Genomic DNA, 18,601 nt, shown 5'->3' with positions numbered 1-18,601 from the left:
AAGAAAATCAAAGTCTTCTTCCAATCCCTCTCCAATGCCAGAAATACAGCTTTATGGTGTCCTGCCTCATGCAAAGAGGAAGAACTGTTTAAAGCTACAGACAATGCAGTCACTGTTGCCCATTTTAGGTCTAAAATTGTTTAGCTGCTTGTGCTCCCTTTATTTTATCAGTTTTATATGGATTTATTCATGCAATGCTTTTGACACGAAATAACTAAGCCACAGATTGAAGTTCTGGGTTTTAGCCTGCCACTTTTGGACTCTCGCCTGCTAAGGTGTCCCTGCATGTATCTCTGTAGATCTTAGAAAACTATTTCTTGATTTAAGATGTAGGCTCGCTGGCTGTATTAAACATTAGTTTTACAACAATCCAGGTCAAAACCATAAAAACATATAAAATCACATCAAAAAAAGCACAGCAGCCCTTGATGGCCTTAAAACACTTCCATCTTTAAAATCATGCCTGAATAGAAAGGTTTTAGACTGCTGTTGGAAGGGCAGCAGGAGGGAGGCCATTCTGGCTTCCCTGGGATAGGAGTTCCAGAGTTGAGGGGCAGCCACCAAGAAGGAAGGTCCACTCTCTCATTCCCACCAACCAAGCTTGAGATGGAGGTAGGACCAAGAGAACGGTCTCTCTTGAAGATCTCAGGGCCTGGGCAGCTTCATACAAGGGAATGTGGTCAGCCAAACAGCTTAAATCTGAAACGTCTATGTCTCCCTATTGTGTCCTGACAGTCGCTTTTATGTCTTCAGCAGAAGTTATGCATCGGGACAGATTTAATTGTTTTTATTAGGGCTACCTAAAACATCAAGTAGTGACTAACACGAATAAGAATTGTGGAAATTATGATAGCTGGACAGATTTTATGAGTTCCTTTAAAATATATATTTCACCTATATGCTCCCAGAATTGGAAGGCAATTCTGTAACATCAAATTACAGATGAAAACCACACAAAAAACACAATGGCGAAACAGCAATTTAAAAGGAAAACAGTAAAAAGGACAGTAACCTATTAAAGGCCTCATTCTGAGCCTTTTGACAGAAAGCCTGTCTGAATAAAACAGGAGGCCTATTAACAGGAAAACAATGGGAGGCAGATATAATTTCCCGACAGCTTTTGTTGCAAGGCTTTTTTTCATAATGGACCAACATTGCTACCAGCAGTTTTGCCTTTGCTAAAATCAGAAAGGTTCGATCCCTTGCACAGGCCTTGAAGAAGGAATCACAACAGTTTGCAGCAAGGAGGGAAAAATAGGAGAGCAGAGAACGTTTCTGCATTTTTTTTCTTCGAAAGAACAGGCAACTTCCTTCCCTTTGTCCTTGCATTTACCACACTCCTACAATCATTACCTCATATGTTATGTAACCGTGAGCCTGTTTTGTAAGTAACAGCAGATCAAACAGCTGTCAGAAGTGTATAAATCAAGTGATCTGTTGTAAACCAGACAAGTATATGTATGCTACACAATTATAATTGTGGTTACAACTTTAACTGTCAGAGTTCTCTGCTACAATCCAAGAGAGAGAACTAGAGCTCCCACAGAGAAATCTAAATGCTTCATGAAACTACAGGACTCTGAACAATTAGTTACAAGTGGTACCAAAGAGCTATAAGTGTATAATGTAGATATACCTTATAGTTTGTTGTCTATACTGCAGGGTTCAGGGCTTGGCTTATCTGTCCAAACATATCTCTCTTTATGAACCACCTCGAAGCTTAAGATTGGCTGGGGAGGCCCTGTTCTCGGTCCTGCCTTTTTCACAGGCACGGCTGGTGGGGATGAGACATGGCCTTCTCAGCTGTGGAACTCCGTCCCTAGAGATATTAGATCAAGCCCCTCCTTCCTGATCTTCCAGAAGAAAGTAAAAACGTGGCTTTTTGAACAAGCAGTGCAATAGACAAATGGAACTGAATTATGGAACGGCCCAGACAATGTTTTTTGGACAATGTGATGAACAGTGAAGATATTGGTTTTATATGTTTTAAATGGTTTTTATTGTATGATTTTATACATTTATTTACAGTAAATGTTTAAATTTTATACTGTATATGGTTACGGCATTGAATGACTGCCGGGTTGTAAGCCATCTTGAGTCACCTTCAGGTTCAAGAAAGGCGGGATAGAAATATCGCAAATAAATAAATAAATAAACCTTTGGATTTCCATAAGTTTTTACTTCACCGACAGAGCATGCTCAGTGATAATGATTGTGAGTTTTAGGACCAAAGATTATCCACAAAAATTCTGAACAGACAATAAAATGTTTTCAATTTTCCTAGAATATTAGTTATGAATTTTTCTGCTTCCAAAGCACATTATATTGATAAATGTACATCATATTTGGTGTTTGTAGTACTTGAATTTATGGCGAACCATAAGCCCACTATTTTATCTGGGTTAAAATAATAGTGTGTTCAAAATAAATATTCTACCACCTTTGAAATTTATGTCACATATAGTGAAAACATGTTAGGATTTCTTTTTTCTTTTTTTTTTGGTTTTGTACATGAGTTATTATAATAACCAGGCTCAGCTTGTGAAATATGCACCTATCAGTGTAGTAATCTCAGAGGTTTGACTGAGTTCACCCCCTCAGATTTCAATTTATGAAATGCATTTCTAGGCAAACAATAATTAGGACACCACTGCAAAAAAGTGAACTATTTGGAAGATTACTCCAAAACAATTTATCACTTCAGTCTGGAAAAGCACGTTGCTTTAGAATATATAAATATTCTCTAAATGCTAATTATGAAACATGCCTTAACTGTGTTTACATTATACAGTATATAGCTCTTAGCTACTCTTTTTTAATACATGAACACAATGGCCATGTGTTCGTGCATTGGGTAAGAAGCAAGCCTCCTCCTATACAAACATGCAATGATGAGATCATGTTGTTGACCTTACTTTTGGACATAAACAGTTCCCAAAAATGTTTCCTTGCTTAATGCACAATGAATGTTGGATTTCAACCCCCCTCTGGCTTTGTAATATCTTCTTTTCTTGTTCTAATAGATTTCCCATTCTCTACTCCAGGGGTCCACAATTTTTTTAATCAGAGGGCCAGGTCATAGTCCCTCAAACTGTTGGGGGGGGGGGGCGGATTATAATTTGAAAAAAAATATGAACGAATTCCTATGCACACTACACATATCTTATTTGTAGTGCAAAAAACACTTTAAAACAATACAATAATTAAAATGAAGAACAATTTTAATAAACATAAGTTTATTAGTATTTCAATGGGAAGTGTGGCCTGCTTTTGCCTGATGAGATAGGATTGTTGTTGTCGTTTCAGACTTAGGCTGACCCTGAGAGAGGGCCGGGTAAATGACCTTGGAGGGCCGGATACGACCCTTGGGCCTTAGTTTGAGGACCCCTGCTCTACTCAATGTGTTGGAAAGCTTTCTTCTATCACAGGTTGAAGAGAGAAGGAAGCATATGTTCTCTGATGGAAGTGCGATCTTGTTTTACGGGACTGAATGTCATAAGGACTGGAGAAGCTTGTATTATACAAATTAACTAAACAGTGAAAATGTTGTCCAGTTAGACATGCCTGATTTTACTATGTCATTACTACCTCAATTTTATTAGTCTGAGAGTGGAATGAAAAACTGAACTGTGCAAAAACTGAAGAAACCTCTAAGTTAGGAGGAAACATAGCTACAGAGGGAAGATGTCTATGGCATGTAGAAATAATTGGGAGTTTAATAATTGTAATTTACATTGTATCCACAACAGTTTAACTCCACTGTTCAGTCCCCTACGAGCTCCTTCCCTACAAATTGCACTTTTCATTGCTATCTCATCCAGAGTTTTATCATTTTATGTCATACATTTGGCCCGCCCACTGTGTTTGATTTTCTATTATGTTATATTGTATTATTCATTTTATTTTATTGGTTTATTTTTGCTGTGATGTTATTTTGTAGTTTATATTTTATGTTGCTGTACTGTTTTGCTGGGCTTGGCCTCATGTAAGCCGCTCCAAGTCCCCTTTGGGGAGATGGTGGCGGGGTAGAAATAAATATTATTATTATTATTATTATTATTATTATTATTATTATTATTATTATTATAATCATCATCACCTCATAAGGAACTGAATCTAGACAGCTGTAGCAGAACAGTTAAGCCCAATTAAAAAGTTTTGATATTAATACCAGGTGCTCTTTGGTAAACCAATTAATTAGCTAAACAAACTGAAATAATACAATGCTTTGAATGGTTAAAAATAAAGCAAAGACTTTTCTCAGGACAAATAATTTTAATTGGGAAAACCACATAAATCAGATTGGGGCGGTGAAGGAGGAATGTCAGAATAGACAGAACCACAACAACATCTTCTATTATTGTTGAAAAAGCTACTCATTTACTTCTCCATACATCTGATGTAGTGTTTCAAACACTTACCCTACAATACAATTATTCTATTTACAAAAGCATAATAGTGATTTGTTATGCTTTCAACTTTTTGGTACAGTGAACTGCCCTTACAATGTATTACGTTCATACAATCAATCAAAGTCAGCCACTTTATTAATATAAAACATTGTTTAAAAAAACTTTCCACAGAGGAAGAAGAACAAAAAGAAAGATGATTTTTAGAAAGTAACCAGTTATTACTTTGAAGGCTAAATCACTACTGGCTAGGATTTGAAAGCCTTTTTAGCAGAGAAGCAGGTATGGACCAAAGAGTACAATGAGACAGAGTGTAATTATATTAAAAGTCCATGTCTTCTAGCAAATCACAACACCTCCCAATTCCATAAGTGAAAACACATGCCTCTTCTTGCACTTATACTCAAACAACATTATATCCTGAAGAGAGGCATATAATGTCACAATGTCTCTCCACACGCTAATATCAGACATTGAAAGTAGGACCCTGAAGTTCTTAAATTAAGCAATTTCTCGTATCTCACCAACTCTCCAAAAATCTGCTAAACACACTTCATCACCTTCTGAAAAGCTTCCAAACTCAGATGTGATGCACAAAGGAAAAGAAATTAAGTAAGTCTCCTAACCTTAGATGCAGAAATCTAATAAAACACTACATAAGCATCACTTGCTAGCTGAGTTACCAATCATATTAAGATTCCTAGAAGCATCAATGATGTCATTTATCACTGGAGACATCTCTACTAATAAGAAAGACCACCACTCTTTTTGTATGAGCTAAAGATTTCACCATCTGCATTGGCTTTTGAGGCTGCAACCTTTCTTTTTCTTCAGGAGCCCAGCTCTTTGAAGAAAGCAAATACAGAAAGGAGCTCAATTAATCCCTAAAAGAGAGAGTGGTTTGTAGTTTTGAGGCATTCTGTAGAAACCATTTTGAAATGATCAGCTTTGTCTGCAAAAACCAGCAAAATGATATTGATCAGTCCACACTGATACAAAAGGAAGGCTTAAGAGCTGATGTAACATTCCCCTGAGTTTTGACATCCAAAACTGGAGAAGTCACTGCGATTAAAGGTCACATGAATAGATAAGGCGTGAACTTCATTACAATCCACTCACGGCAAATTGCATGTTTAATGTTAACCTGGTAACACAGAAAATTCTGGATCTCAAAGAGAAAGCAAAACCACTCAAGAAGCAAATAACTGGCTACTTTACAGAATCTAAACTACACCAACCTGTTAAATGGAGAACTAAAGCATTTCCTCCTTTCTTTTCTACTTATTACAGCTGACTTATTTGTGATACATTATGTTTATTTTTCAAACTAACCATACCCACATTTGCCACTTGTTTGTTAGCTCTAACACAACACAGCCAGGCCTGCCCAGCTCCTGAGGCCTATTCTCTGAAGTAGACCACTAATATCTTTTAGAAAGTCTATTTCTCTCCCACACAGCTTTGAAAGAACAGCATTTACATCTTAGGAGTAGAAAATCTCGTGGTAGATTACTAGAGAAGTGGCGCTACAAACTGTTCTTTCCACCAAGGAAAACCACCAGTTACGGCATGTTTTGGTCAGATAGCTCCCACTTCATATTTCGTGCTCAGTACTTGTTGATGCCAAAGATCCTGACCCCATGAAGCTGTGGCAGTTTGGGAATAAGTACACTCAGGAGGGAAGCCGTATTTAGGATGAAGTGTGCCGGGTCATATTTTGTGTAGAAGCTTGCTAGGAAGTACCTGCAGAAAAAGAAGAGGTGGCATTAACGGGGAGAAAGTCAAGAATAGGTCAGAAAGGAAAGATGTTTCTTCTAGATGAAAGAAAGACAATGAGTTATTAATTTCATACCAATTATCAGCAAGGAAAAATGTTAATATCATAAAATACTCTCAAATGTAAAATCAAAGCAGACATGCAAACTGTTAAAATATTTTGTTGTTTTTCACAACGCATAAAGTATCAATTTTAAAGGCAATGAAGTTTTATTATCTGAAAAGCATTAATTAGTTACTGGCTTTGAAATGGGCCTTTGAAAAGACAGGAACAAACAGCAGATGTGTGTGCAATTGATAGAAGATACTTCTGGTGACTCCTTTGAATGTTTGTAATTGTAATTTAGTTGATTTGTAACCAGTTCAGCTGGAAAAGTCAGAAAGCATGCCACAGACGCCTCTACAGCAGGGAACAAAACATTTCCTACTGTAGCAGTTCCATTCGCTGTGAATAATGGTTTAAAGTTAGAGGATTTCAGTAGTGTCAAATAACCTTCCCTATAAAGCTTTTTTTTTCTATAAAAAATAAAAAAGAGGCAGAGGTGAATGGTTAATTTCACTTTTTCTTTGCATCATGGACATGGGATGAACAAATATTTCTATTGCATTGTGATTCATTCAATTTTTGACATGTGTTGAAAGTTTGTATTTAGGCCAGGTTTCCCTAAGTAGTCCTAATTTTGCAGAGCCTTTGGTTTTAGTCCCCTCTTGAACAACTCCAGATATGTGCACTATCTGCACTATAATTATCACATTCTGCTTTCAAAAATGAGTTCTATGGCATTGATAATAACAATAATAGTAACAATAATGCTTTATTTCTAGACTGAACCTCTCTCCCAAAAGGGACTCAGCACAAAAACAGGCAAACATTCAATGCCTTACAACAGTGGTTCTCAAGCTGGGGTCCTCAGATGTTTTTGGCCTTCAACTCCCAGAAATCCTAACAGCTGGTAAACTGGCTGGGATTTCTGGGAGTTGTAGGCCAAAAACATCTGGGGACCTCAGCTTGAGAACCACGGCCTTACAAAGTAACAAACAATATCGGGAATAATACAAAATAATAGCAATAACCTTATAATGAAAGAATTAAGCCTAACAGGTTATTATAATCCATGTACTCAAATGGAATGTAGAGGCTCTTCATCGTTGGCCTCAAGAACTTCCTTCCTTAAGCTGAAACACTTGAACTTTTGGAAAGATGAGTCATATTTCACTGAAATATTGCTCAGTTACTTATTCAAATCAGCAAAGCAGTTTAATGACTTAATTTCCACTGAAAGCAATGCAACAGCCAAATGCTGCAATTAGTGAGAAAGTAATGAAGGGTTATGGTGTTTAGGATAGATAAACTACACAGTGGGATATGGATTCATGAAATTTATCCTGGTGCAAAAAAATTAAAAAAAACAACAACGTATGTCAGGATTCTGTTACACCCAGGTTTATCAATACTTATGGCTGCACCAAGTCATTACATGAAGCATTTTTCTCAATGAGCAAAGCATACCAAAGGCATTGTTTCAGATGGCATGACAATGAGCAGTTGGAGTAGTGAAGGGAGTGGGGGAGGAAAAGGCTCAAAGACAGTGGCTTTCCTACAGCCACCTGATGAGCTTGTATGTGAACGAAGAGCATAAGCTCATAACAACAAGGTTTTCAAAGCCACCAATCTAAAACAGCAACTATAAATAAATGCAAATATTTCAAGTGCTCTCATAACTATCTAGACAACCGACCTGAACTTGCAGCATTCCATGTATTTCGGGGCCATGATTTGGATGCTGAGACAAAACAGACTCTCCATAGAATATCCTTTTTATTTGGTAACACAAAGTAGTTGTGTTAATAAGCCCATGGGAAGTCTGATTCGGGTTGGGACCCAGCAGTCACTTCATAGTTCATGAGGTGTTGTTATTTTTTAATTAGATAGGGGATTAAAGATAATGAAATTTTAATTTGGAGTCTTTATGGCTATAGATGCTTATAACCTGAATAATAGTAGGTTTTAAAAAAAACATTTTCTAGAACAATAAATGGTTGGCAGGGATACTCTGAAGCAAATGGAGAGAGGAACAGGAGGAAGTACAAGTTCCATTGCTCTAGTAATGCAATGCTGGATGTCACCCTAAGACAGAGATGAGGAACTATGATGGATCTGTAACCAATTTTCTGTATCAAAACCCTCTAGAGCACTAGTTCTCAACCTTTGGTCCTCCAGGTAACTTTAGCTCCCACAATTCATAACAGCTGGAAACATGGCTGGGTTTTCTGGGAGTTGAAGTCCAAAACATCTGGAGGAGCAAAAATTGAAAACCACTGCCCTGGAGGTTGCATGGACTTCCTGGAATGTGTCCCAAAGAAGGGGTAACCCCAAAGTAGTTAAATGTTTGAGAAGCAAACAAACAGAACTGCTGCTATCCCAGAAGTTTTCAGCACATGCAATTGAGTCTTTTTGGTCTGCCCATGAAAATAATTATTCAGGCAGTTTGAATGAATGTAAGGCTGCAAAAACAGATCTCTATCTTTTTGCAGAGTTTTCAAACCATAATTGTCTTAAGTTCTACTATTTTATAATGAGGTTCATTCTCAGATCCACAGTCTTTGATCCTGTCATTTCAGCTACTATGTTGGAAACATAAGTGCTCTATGTGTTACATAGTTAATAAGACTTCACCAATAGTATGGCAGTCACTGTATAGTCTTTTATTCAAGTTGCCAACTGGGTTCAATTGTTCCATCTAAGGCACAAAATAATATTTTAAATGAAAGCGCTACAGAAATTTTAACCAGCAATTTTCTCTTTAAACAAATAGTAATCTACTTTTTTAAAAAGGCAAAATAGTCTGCTGTATTATGAAGCCAATTAGGAAATATGAAATGTTTGAGAACTCTAGATGAGTTACTCAAAAGGAGTATGCAAAGCTGAAAGAAAACCGTAGGAGATACTAAGCCTACTGGAAAACAGTTGTCATGGAGATTCGAATTTTGCAAAATACTTCTCTTTGTTGCAGATTACTTGCTTAACCTTAAAAATGATGTTAATTATCCCATTACAAAAATCCTAAGTGCATAAAAATATATCCTCCTTTAAAAAAAAACAAACCAATAATACACATCCTAAATATTTTTGCACTTGCTGTAGCAGCAACTTGCCTTATCCAATGTTGTTATTTATAACATTTTAGACCACAAATGCTCCTGTAATAAAACTTTCAAACTTACAAAATTATTGGAGAGATTGTGAAGAATTTTCGTGAGGATGTAAACTGCACTCCATAGTCCAGCTGCTCCCAATGTGTCAGTAGCCTTGCTTTTCCTTGGTCAGGTGTTTCAAAAGGTGTTCCTTTTACTGCATGTAAAAATACATACATTCCCTGTGAAGAAGAAGAAAGACAAACTGGGTAACATCCAATTGTATCACAGCTACATAAGAGAATCTCTGTGACCAAGGAATTTGAAACATTAAATACTACTGACGACTTAAGACAGGATTTTTTCTCTATGATCCATACACAAGTGCATGTTTAAACAGGAATGCTTATATAGAGACCACTGGCATGAAATGACTCTTTTGTTCTAATTGGCTTTAGAGTTCCTTGCCTTTGTTACCAGCTTACACTGAAAATTCATATAATTCTTAAAATATGGACTCTATACCTTATACAAAAATTGTAACCTTATGACACATCAGTTTTCATCTATGTAGCCCATTTCAGATATTTCTGATTACAATCTTATTATCCCTAGCCATTCTCCCTGCTGCTAAGAACTGGTGGAATTGAGTGTGAACACAAAAACTATACAAGTCTCAATGAATTTACTGGATTTGATTCTAGATTACATATTTAGGATGGGATTACAAACCACACAGAAGTCAGTACAACCCAGAGAAGGTTTGTAACCCTAATAAGCAGGAGTACATTGATTTAAAGATAATGTATCAACGAAGAAGGGATGCTGAAGCACCACAAAGGACTAAATTCATGGATTTTGGATTAAGCATAAAATTTAGTGCACTTACGGGTGGAACCATAAACTTTACTCAACATGGATCCCAATAAGCAATGTGTACTGTTAGCAAAGGAATTATAGCTACACTATAAATTACAAGCTAGGATAGACACTCTTACTATGGAAGGAGTGATACAAACTACTATATGGCACAATTTTTGTTCTTGGGTTATTGTCCACTTTCATCCATAAGTCAAAGTAAGAAATAATAATGCCATACAGTCCAAAAAACTCACAGCAACCCAACTACAATGCTGAGGTGTTGTTTTTTTTTGTTCCATCAATATTAGCAGTCATTTCAGTTTTGAAAAACACTTGTCGCATTTTGTTCCTGCATTATAAATGTTATTTCCTAATTCATTCTATCATAAAAACATGGAAAAATGTATTAAACTGCAAAAACTTTGTTTTTGCAGGACATCTTGCAGCACATTTTGCTACAGTTTTGCAAATTGCATATTTTCATTAAGGAAAATTACAAATGACATGCCTAGATTAAAGGAAATACCACAACAGTACTATCCTCAGCTACAAAAACAATTTTTCTGGAGTATAACTACTACTTTCAAAACAAATACTGCAAAATTAAACAGGAAATAACAGTTTCAAGCCAGGAACTGATTTTTTTTCAAATTTTGTTACAGTACATGGTGCTATGAGAGCAAGCAAGAGCTACACCCCAAGAGATAGTAAATAAACTGTAAGCCTGGAGCAATCATACGGATTTACAAGTAATTGGAGTTCATGTAAATCATACCCAGAGCTGCATTGCAATGAAGTAAAGCAAACTGCTTGAGGGAGCACTAACGGGAGCAGTGAAGGGTTTTCTAATGGCATGTATTTGTTATGTTGTCTTTTAATCTTTACTGTCACATTTTAAACAACTTTATAGTTTTTTAAATTGATGTTTTAATATGACAGTCTGTTTCCTTATGTTTAAACTTTTTATCATCAGGTCTTTAAGCAGTTTTGGGTCCTCTGACAGAAGTTAATATAAAGGAAATTACATAACTATAGACTCTAGAGAGCTTTCCACATAGAATAAGGTGTTTGCTCCTACACAAGCTATGTAACCATTCAATATTAATGCTAGCCAAGATCATTTCATGAAAGATCTGATATAATTGATAGTATAGCACTTTCTTTGATATACCCAAAGGTAACTTACTGCATTAAAAGTTGTAAATTTCAGTTAACTACAGAAGGTATATAAAATAAATAACCACTTTAGATGGCAGCTTAGATTTAAAGAGATGCCTTCCCACACAGTATTACTCATGTGTCAGCATGACTGTCAGTCTTTTCTAATTGAAATGCAGACTTAGATTCTGAGACAGCAACTTTTTTTTCCTATTGGAATGTGGTAGTCATAGCACTCCTCACTGAAATATTACTTGTATGCTTGCTAGTGATGCCAGACAACACTTTAAGAGTTTGCAGACTTAAGATTGACGTCTGCAGCTATACTCAAGTATCCAAAGTTCTGTACATAATGATTTGATATGACTAGTCAAATTAGCAGCAATAACTTCAATGGCACTTGTTCCTACATTTACACACAGACTTAGAACTCTAAAAATACTAATACTTTGTGAATCTAGGGTCTGCACACTAAAAGATGTCTCATTTGTAGGGTCTGGGTGTAGTCAAAGAGAGGGCCCTTTCAGAAAGGCCCTTTATCCCAGGATCTGATCCCAGGTTTTCTGCTTTAAACTGGATTATGAGTCAGCACTGCCAGATAATTTGGGATAAACAGAAAACCTGGGATCAGATCCTGGGATAAAGGGCCTGTCTGGAAGGGCTCTCAGCCAAAGAGAATATGGTCCAAGTGGCCTCTGCGTTTTCACTGATCAGTTAGGAGGTAAAGTCACTTAGAACAGGGTTTCTCAACCTTCCTAATGCCACGACCCCTTAATACAGTTCCTCATGTTGTAGTGACCCACAACCATAAAATTATTTTTGTTGCTCCTTCACAATTGTAATTTTGCGACTGTTATGAGTTGTAATGTAAATATCTGATATGAAGGATGTATTCACTGGACAAATTTAGCACAAATACACGATATGCCCAAATCTGAATACTGGTGGGGTTGGAGGGGCTTTGATTTTGTCATTTGGGAGTTGTAGTTGCTGGGATTTATAGTTCACCTACAATCAAAGAACATTCTGAACTCCATCAATGATGGAACTGAACTGAACCAGTCTTGTCACTCAGAACTTCCATGACTAACAGAAAATACTGGAAGGGTTGGTGGGCACTGACCTTGAGTTTTGGCGTTGTAGTTCACCTACATAGAGTTAGAGCACTGTGGACTCAAACAATGATGGATCTGGACCAAACTTGGCACAAAGCCCCAATATGCCCAAATGTGAACACTGGTAGAATTGGGGGAATATAGAGCTTGACATTTGAGAGTTGTAGTCGCTGAGATTTATAGTTCACCTACAATCAAAGAGAATTCTGAACCGCACCGACGATAGAATTGGACCAAACTTCCCATCGAGTACCCCCATGACCAACAGAAAATACTGTGTTTTCTGATGGTCTTTGGTGACCCCTTTGACACCCCATCACGACCTCCCAGGGGTCCCGATCCCCAGGTTGAGAAACGCTGACCTAGAAGTGGTAGTGATGTTCACGCAGTTATAGGTTGAAGAAACGGATGTTCCAGAGGTCTAATAAAATTGCTTTTAAGTGCAGTGTAGATCTTGATATGAGAGTACTGGATCCTATCCAACAATTATTTTGTAAATCCATCTGGGAGCTCTTGTGGTAGAAAAGAAATCCAAATAAAATCCTAGCATTTTATATTCACCTTCTTGGAGTTGTACAAAAAGAAAAAAAATCCCATTGGCAATTACTGTATTTACTCAAATTTAACACTCATCTTTTTGGATAAATCCTCTTGCCAAAATAGGGTGTGCATTAGATTCACGTAATATGATAATCTTAGTGCTGAGCCAAAGCAAAAAAGGAAGCTGCTTCAGGATTACCTGGAGCTCCTATTTGAGGAATATCATCTGTAATTTAATTGTCATCACTCAATGTAATGTAATCCTGGGATTTGTAGTTTGGTGAGGCATCTGCATTCTTTGACAAAAACGGCTCAAGGCAAACTACAGCCCTCATGATTCCATAGCATTTAACCAAGACAGTTAAAATAGATTCATTCAACAGCATAGATGCACCTCAAGGTTTTCTTTTCCACTGCTGAAAGCTTTGGTGCTCTAACGCTTTTGTTTTTAAAGAAGGAATTCTAAGCAGGCAGCAACTGTAACTGACATATTACAAAGCATACACCTTTTCCTGCTACGCATTACATAAGTCAGCAAATGCTTTTTTGGTTTCAGGGTTTTAAAAATGGTAAAAAAGAATGTTAACAATTTATTGTAATTATTTGGAGTTTGAGACAACACATTTGAAAGACTCATTTCTGAGAAAGCAGTCTTCCTCTTTTTTTACATAGAGACATTTCTCAGTAACATCCTCTGTCTCAAACTAGGGTACTTACCAAATTGTGAATAACATTCGTTAAGGTCCAGGCAACTGGAACACTGAAGAAAGGAATGCTGAGCAAGACGATATGAAGCAAGCCAACGCCAAGAGCATATGTGAGCCACATCCCTCTACTATTCATCACCCTTGTATTGGGGTTGACTTCACTGTGGGCAACCCCGACATTCATTTTTTAAAACAGATCTGAAAAATAATTTTGCAGAAGAAAAGTATTACAAGAATATACACCAGGAATATTCATTATACAGGGTAAGGCAGCATAACTTTTTTAAAATGCACGCCATTCAGTCGGTTGAAGATGTAGTGGAGCGCTAGTGGTCTCGTTCAAGAGGTGGGAGTATAACTTTTTGTCCTGACACAGTTCAGTCTCCATCATGCGTTGGAACAGTGAGGAGCATGCTTTTGCCGTTGAGGCCTACTTTTCGAGCAGATTTGGAGTGGCCGGCCCGCTCTCCAGATTTGGCCCCTTGTGATTTTTTTTTCTGTGGAGTTTTTTGAAATCCCGTGTTTATGTGAACCGTCCAAGGACCCTACAAGATTTGAAGACCAACATCCAGGAAGAAATTGCCAACATAACGCCTGTTATGCTGACAAGTCATGACAAACGCCAGAAATCGGTTTACTCAGTGTATTGAGAATGGAGAATGCGGGAGGTCACCTACCTAATTTGATCTTCAAAACTACGTAAAACAAAACTTTAGGTATGCACCTACATTATAATTTTTTTCTGATTCACACAATGGGTTTTATTAAGTTTTGAAAGAAGGAAGTTATGTTGCCTCACCCTGTATTTATATTCTATCATGAGATTATGGGTGATTCTTGAAAGAAACAACTGTATAAATATTGCTCAGTATCTTACAGTGAAAAACTTCACAGGGTGTTCTGGATTCTTGATGTGCAAGCTTTCTTAACATTTTTATTTGTTTTCAGAAAAATGTAAACATTCAGTCCAGGAATATTCAAAACTGGAGCATAACATTAAGAATACTATTGAAACACAGGGGTAGCAATGAAGAAGACTCAATACACTTCAATGTAAAATGATTTAAAAGAAGTCAAGCAACTCCCAGAAATCCCAACAGCTGGTAAACTCACTGGGGTTTCTGGGAGTTGCAGGCCAAAACACCTGGGGACCCACAGGTTGAGAACCACTGCTCTAGATCTTGTAGACTGCCACTTCACTTCCGACTGGCTTAATTAATTAAGACTGATGGGAGATGCAGTCTAGGTACATCTGGAGACCCGCATAATGACCACTTATGCTATATAACAGAGCTTTCCAAACATTTCATGCTTGTGACACGCTTTTTAGACTGGCATCAATTCTTGAAACAGTAATTCAGTTTTACCAGCAAAACAGAGGTTAAACCAACCCCTTAGAAGAAATACGGATGCAAAGATAATTTATAACAATGAAATGTATGAGGACACAACATATCTCATGAAAATATTTCATTTATATTTTAAAAAATATATGATTAGTAAGATAATAACAGATATTTCCAATATTTTTGTCATTTCTTGTTACATTCGTGTGACCCACCTACACACTGCAGCTGACAAACTAACATGTCAAAACACAGAGTTTGGAAAGTTCTGCTATATAGACATAAAAAGATATGCTAAGGAAAACTAGACAGCTGTTGATAGGAATTTGATATTTCTCATTCTGAAGAGACAAAAACAGAGTGAGAGCGAGAGACAATGGATTTTCCACAAGTGTTTTAACACATTTTACATTAACAAAGTAGGCTGAGTGTTGAGATCAGATGAAAACCTAGCACCAGTCTGGTTCTGGTAATATGTACACATTCATCCACTTTCTGTGCATATGTCTTCAAGCCATCTCTCAACCCGTGATTTTTCTCCATAAGTTATTTCTGGAGCAAAGAGTATTCAGAGCATGTTTTAATCCTAAAGAAAATGTTTCCAGTCCAAGAAAGAAAGAAAAAATTACCTACAATTACTATCAGAACAATGAGATCACAACCCGGGAGACAAATGAGTGCAAGCTTATGAGCCACTGGTGGATGAGCAGGCTTGTAATGTAATGAAAGTTACACTGACTTAAAAGTTAGTTACTACCTTTCCAAACTCACCTGGACCCATCTACAATTAAAGCTGTGATCTCAAACATACTTTCTAGCAAGTTAAAACTTTTAATGGATCAATGTGGAAACGCTTAGGATGCTAGGACCCAATACAACATTAGCAGAGAACTAGTTTAATCATAAGAATACAATCTGTAGATGAGACATGAATATATATTTGAAAATCCAGCTTTCACAGCTACATTTTTACTGCAAGGCTTTCTCACTCACAAACATATATAATGGATCAAGAGATTTTGTACCACCTTTGAAGTATCAAGATACAGGCTTATGAAGATTATTAAGAAATTGGAGTATAAGCTTTTGCAGACGGAGTCCCCTTCCATACAGCTGAATAAAATCCCACATTATCTGCTTTGAACTGGAATATATGGCAGTGTGGACTCAGATAATCCAGTTCAAAAACAGGCATTATGGGATTTTCTGCCTTGATATTCTGGGTTATATGACTGTGTGGAAGGGCCCCGAGTTTGCTCCTCAGATGCAGAGAACTTAATCTATAAAAGTTTAAGACACCAACTTCCTTCTGACTGAAAAATGCTACAGAGTTCCTTTAGTTTACTTTTTTTTTTTTTTTTGGTCGTGTCAGTAGTGACTTGAAAAACTGCAAGTCGCTTCTGGTGTGAGAGAATTGGCCGTCTGCAAGTACATTGCCCAAGGGATGCCTGGATGTTTTACCATCCTTGTGGGAGGCTTCTCTCATGTCCCCACATGGGGAGCTGGAGCTGACAGAGGGAGCTCATACACGCTCTCCCCAATTTGAACCTGCGACCTTTCGGTTTTCAATCCTGCCGGCACAAGGGTTTAACACACTGCATCACCAGGGGCTCCTTTAGTTTACTGATATTCCAGTTATGCCTTTGAATTCTTTCTCTCAGGGCCCTTCCACAGAGTCCTATATCCCAGAATATCAAGGCAGAAAATACCACATTATCTGTGTGTGGACTCAGATAACCCAATTCAAGGCAGATACTGTGGGATTTTCTACCTTGATATTCTGGGATATAAGCTGTGTGGAAAGGCCTCCAGGCCCCATCTAGGGCCCTTCCATACAGCCATATAACCAAGAATTTCAAGGCAGATCATCCCACAATATTTGCTTTCAACTGGGTTATTAGAGTCCACACTGCCATATAATCAAGTTCAAAGCAGATAATGTGGGTTTTTATACAACTCTATGGAACGTGTCCTAGAATGCCATATAAAATCCAGATTATCGGTTTTGAATTGGATTATATGGCAGTGTAGACTCATATAATCCCAAGCAGATCATGTGGAATATCCGCTTTAATAATCTGGATTATATGGCGGTTCAGAAGGGGCCTTAAGTCCCACACACTCCCTTCGCTCATCCGGAGAGGCCCTGCTCGCGATCCCACCTGCGTCACAGGCGCGTTTGGTGGGGACGAGGGACAGGGCTTTCTCTGTGGTTGCCCCCCCCCCCCGACTTTGGAACACCCTCCCCAAAGACATTAGACTACCACCCACGTTGGCAGTCTTTAGGAAGAATTTGAAGACCTGGCTATTCCGATGTGCCTTTCCAGAATAGGATAATCTCCAGCACTCTGTCCCAGAAGCTCTTTATTAGAGTTTAAGACTCTCTGCACATTTCACTTGCCCAGAATTCCAATATACCATCTCTCACACCCAGCACTTTTAACCTGTACCCATCATTGGCCCAGCCCTGGTTTTATTGCGTAACAGTGTAATGTTTTTGTCATTGCTTATGTTTTTAATTTTTGCTTTGTATTGTATCATTATTGTCTGTTGTTGTTGTGTTGAGGCCTTGGCCTTTGTAAGCCGCATCGAGTCCTTTGGGAGATGCTAGCAGGGTACAAATAAAGTTTAATAATAATAATAATAAAGTGACTTTGACTTGAAAGCTGGGGAAGGTGGGTAGGATTGGAGGGGGGTTGGAATGTTAAAGGCCATTTTAATGCGTTTGCTGTATTTTAATTCTGTTTTTATTGCACTATTATTTAATTGTTTTTTAACTTTTGCATGGCTCTTTTGTAAAATGCTTTGTGTGGCTAGATGTTAGCTGCCTTGAGTCCCCATGGGGAGAAAGGCAAGATAGAAATAAAGATAATAATAATACCAAATCCCTGATTTTCCAAATGTGCATCTACATCAAGCATGAGCAAACTTGGGCCCTCCAGGTGTTTTGGACTTCAACTCCCACAATTCCTAATAGCCTCAGGCCCTTTCCTTTTTCCCCTTAAGCGGCTGAGGGGGGAAAGGAAGGGGCCTGAGGCTGTTAGGAATGGTGGGAGTTGAAGTCCAAAACACCTGGAGGGCCCAAGTTTGATCTCCACTGTAGAATGAATCCATGTTGACACCACTTGAGCTGCAATGGAATCCGGGGTGGGGCTTTAGATGAGGCCCCGGAACCCTTTGGCAGAGAAGGCGGAAGACCTTGCAAAAACTACAACTCCCATGATGCCACAGCACTGAGCCAAGGCCGTTAACGGCACATTCGAGCCTGAAAAGGTGGCCTGGGATATTCCCTTCAGGGCAGAAACAAGCCCCAGGGGAGGAGGAGCAGGCCTTGGTGGCTTTGCAGCATTGTTCCCCGAAGGGAGAAGCAACAGCGGGAGAAGGGCGCGCAGCCTGGGGCCCTCCATACGTACCTCCTCGGCCCTTCCCGCAACGGGAGAGGCCTCTCCTCCCTCTTCCTCTGCTTCCTCCCCCGCCGAGCTCGACCCTGCAACTGAGGCCGCTCCGCTATGCAACGTCGCCCCGCGTGAGGAGCCGCGGCCACGGATTGGTCC

General features: G+C 38.3%; 1 protein-coding gene across 1 annotated transcript; it reads right to left on the bottom strand.

Annotated features, from left to right (window-relative positions):
- Positions 1-4,255: 4,255 nt before the first annotated feature.
- On the bottom strand, positions 4,256-18,577 carry ORMDL1 (ORMDL sphingolipid biosynthesis regulator 1). The gene is made up of 4 exons (XM_060780459.2): positions 18,461-18,577; positions 13,712-13,899; positions 9,411-9,562; positions 4,256-6,152 (listed from the first exon to the last, which is right to left on the bottom strand). Exons 2-4 carry the CDS (start codon positions 13,883-13,885, stop codon positions 6,017-6,019), a joined length of 462 nt encoding a protein of 153 aa, XP_060636442.1. The 5' UTR covers positions 13,886-13,899; positions 18,461-18,577; the 3' UTR covers positions 4,256-6,016.
- Between the last annotated feature and the right edge of the window lie 24 nt (positions 18,578-18,601).

Source organism: Anolis sagrei, chromosome 1 (assembly GCF_037176765.1).
Source record: "Anolis sagrei isolate rAnoSag1 chromosome 1, rAnoSag1.mat, whole genome shotgun sequence".
NCBI lineage: Eukaryota > Metazoa > Chordata > Lepidosauria > Squamata > Dactyloidae > Anolis > Anolis sagrei.
Note: the sequence above shows the minus strand (reverse complement) of the source record. Positions and strands in the feature narration are given on the sequence as shown.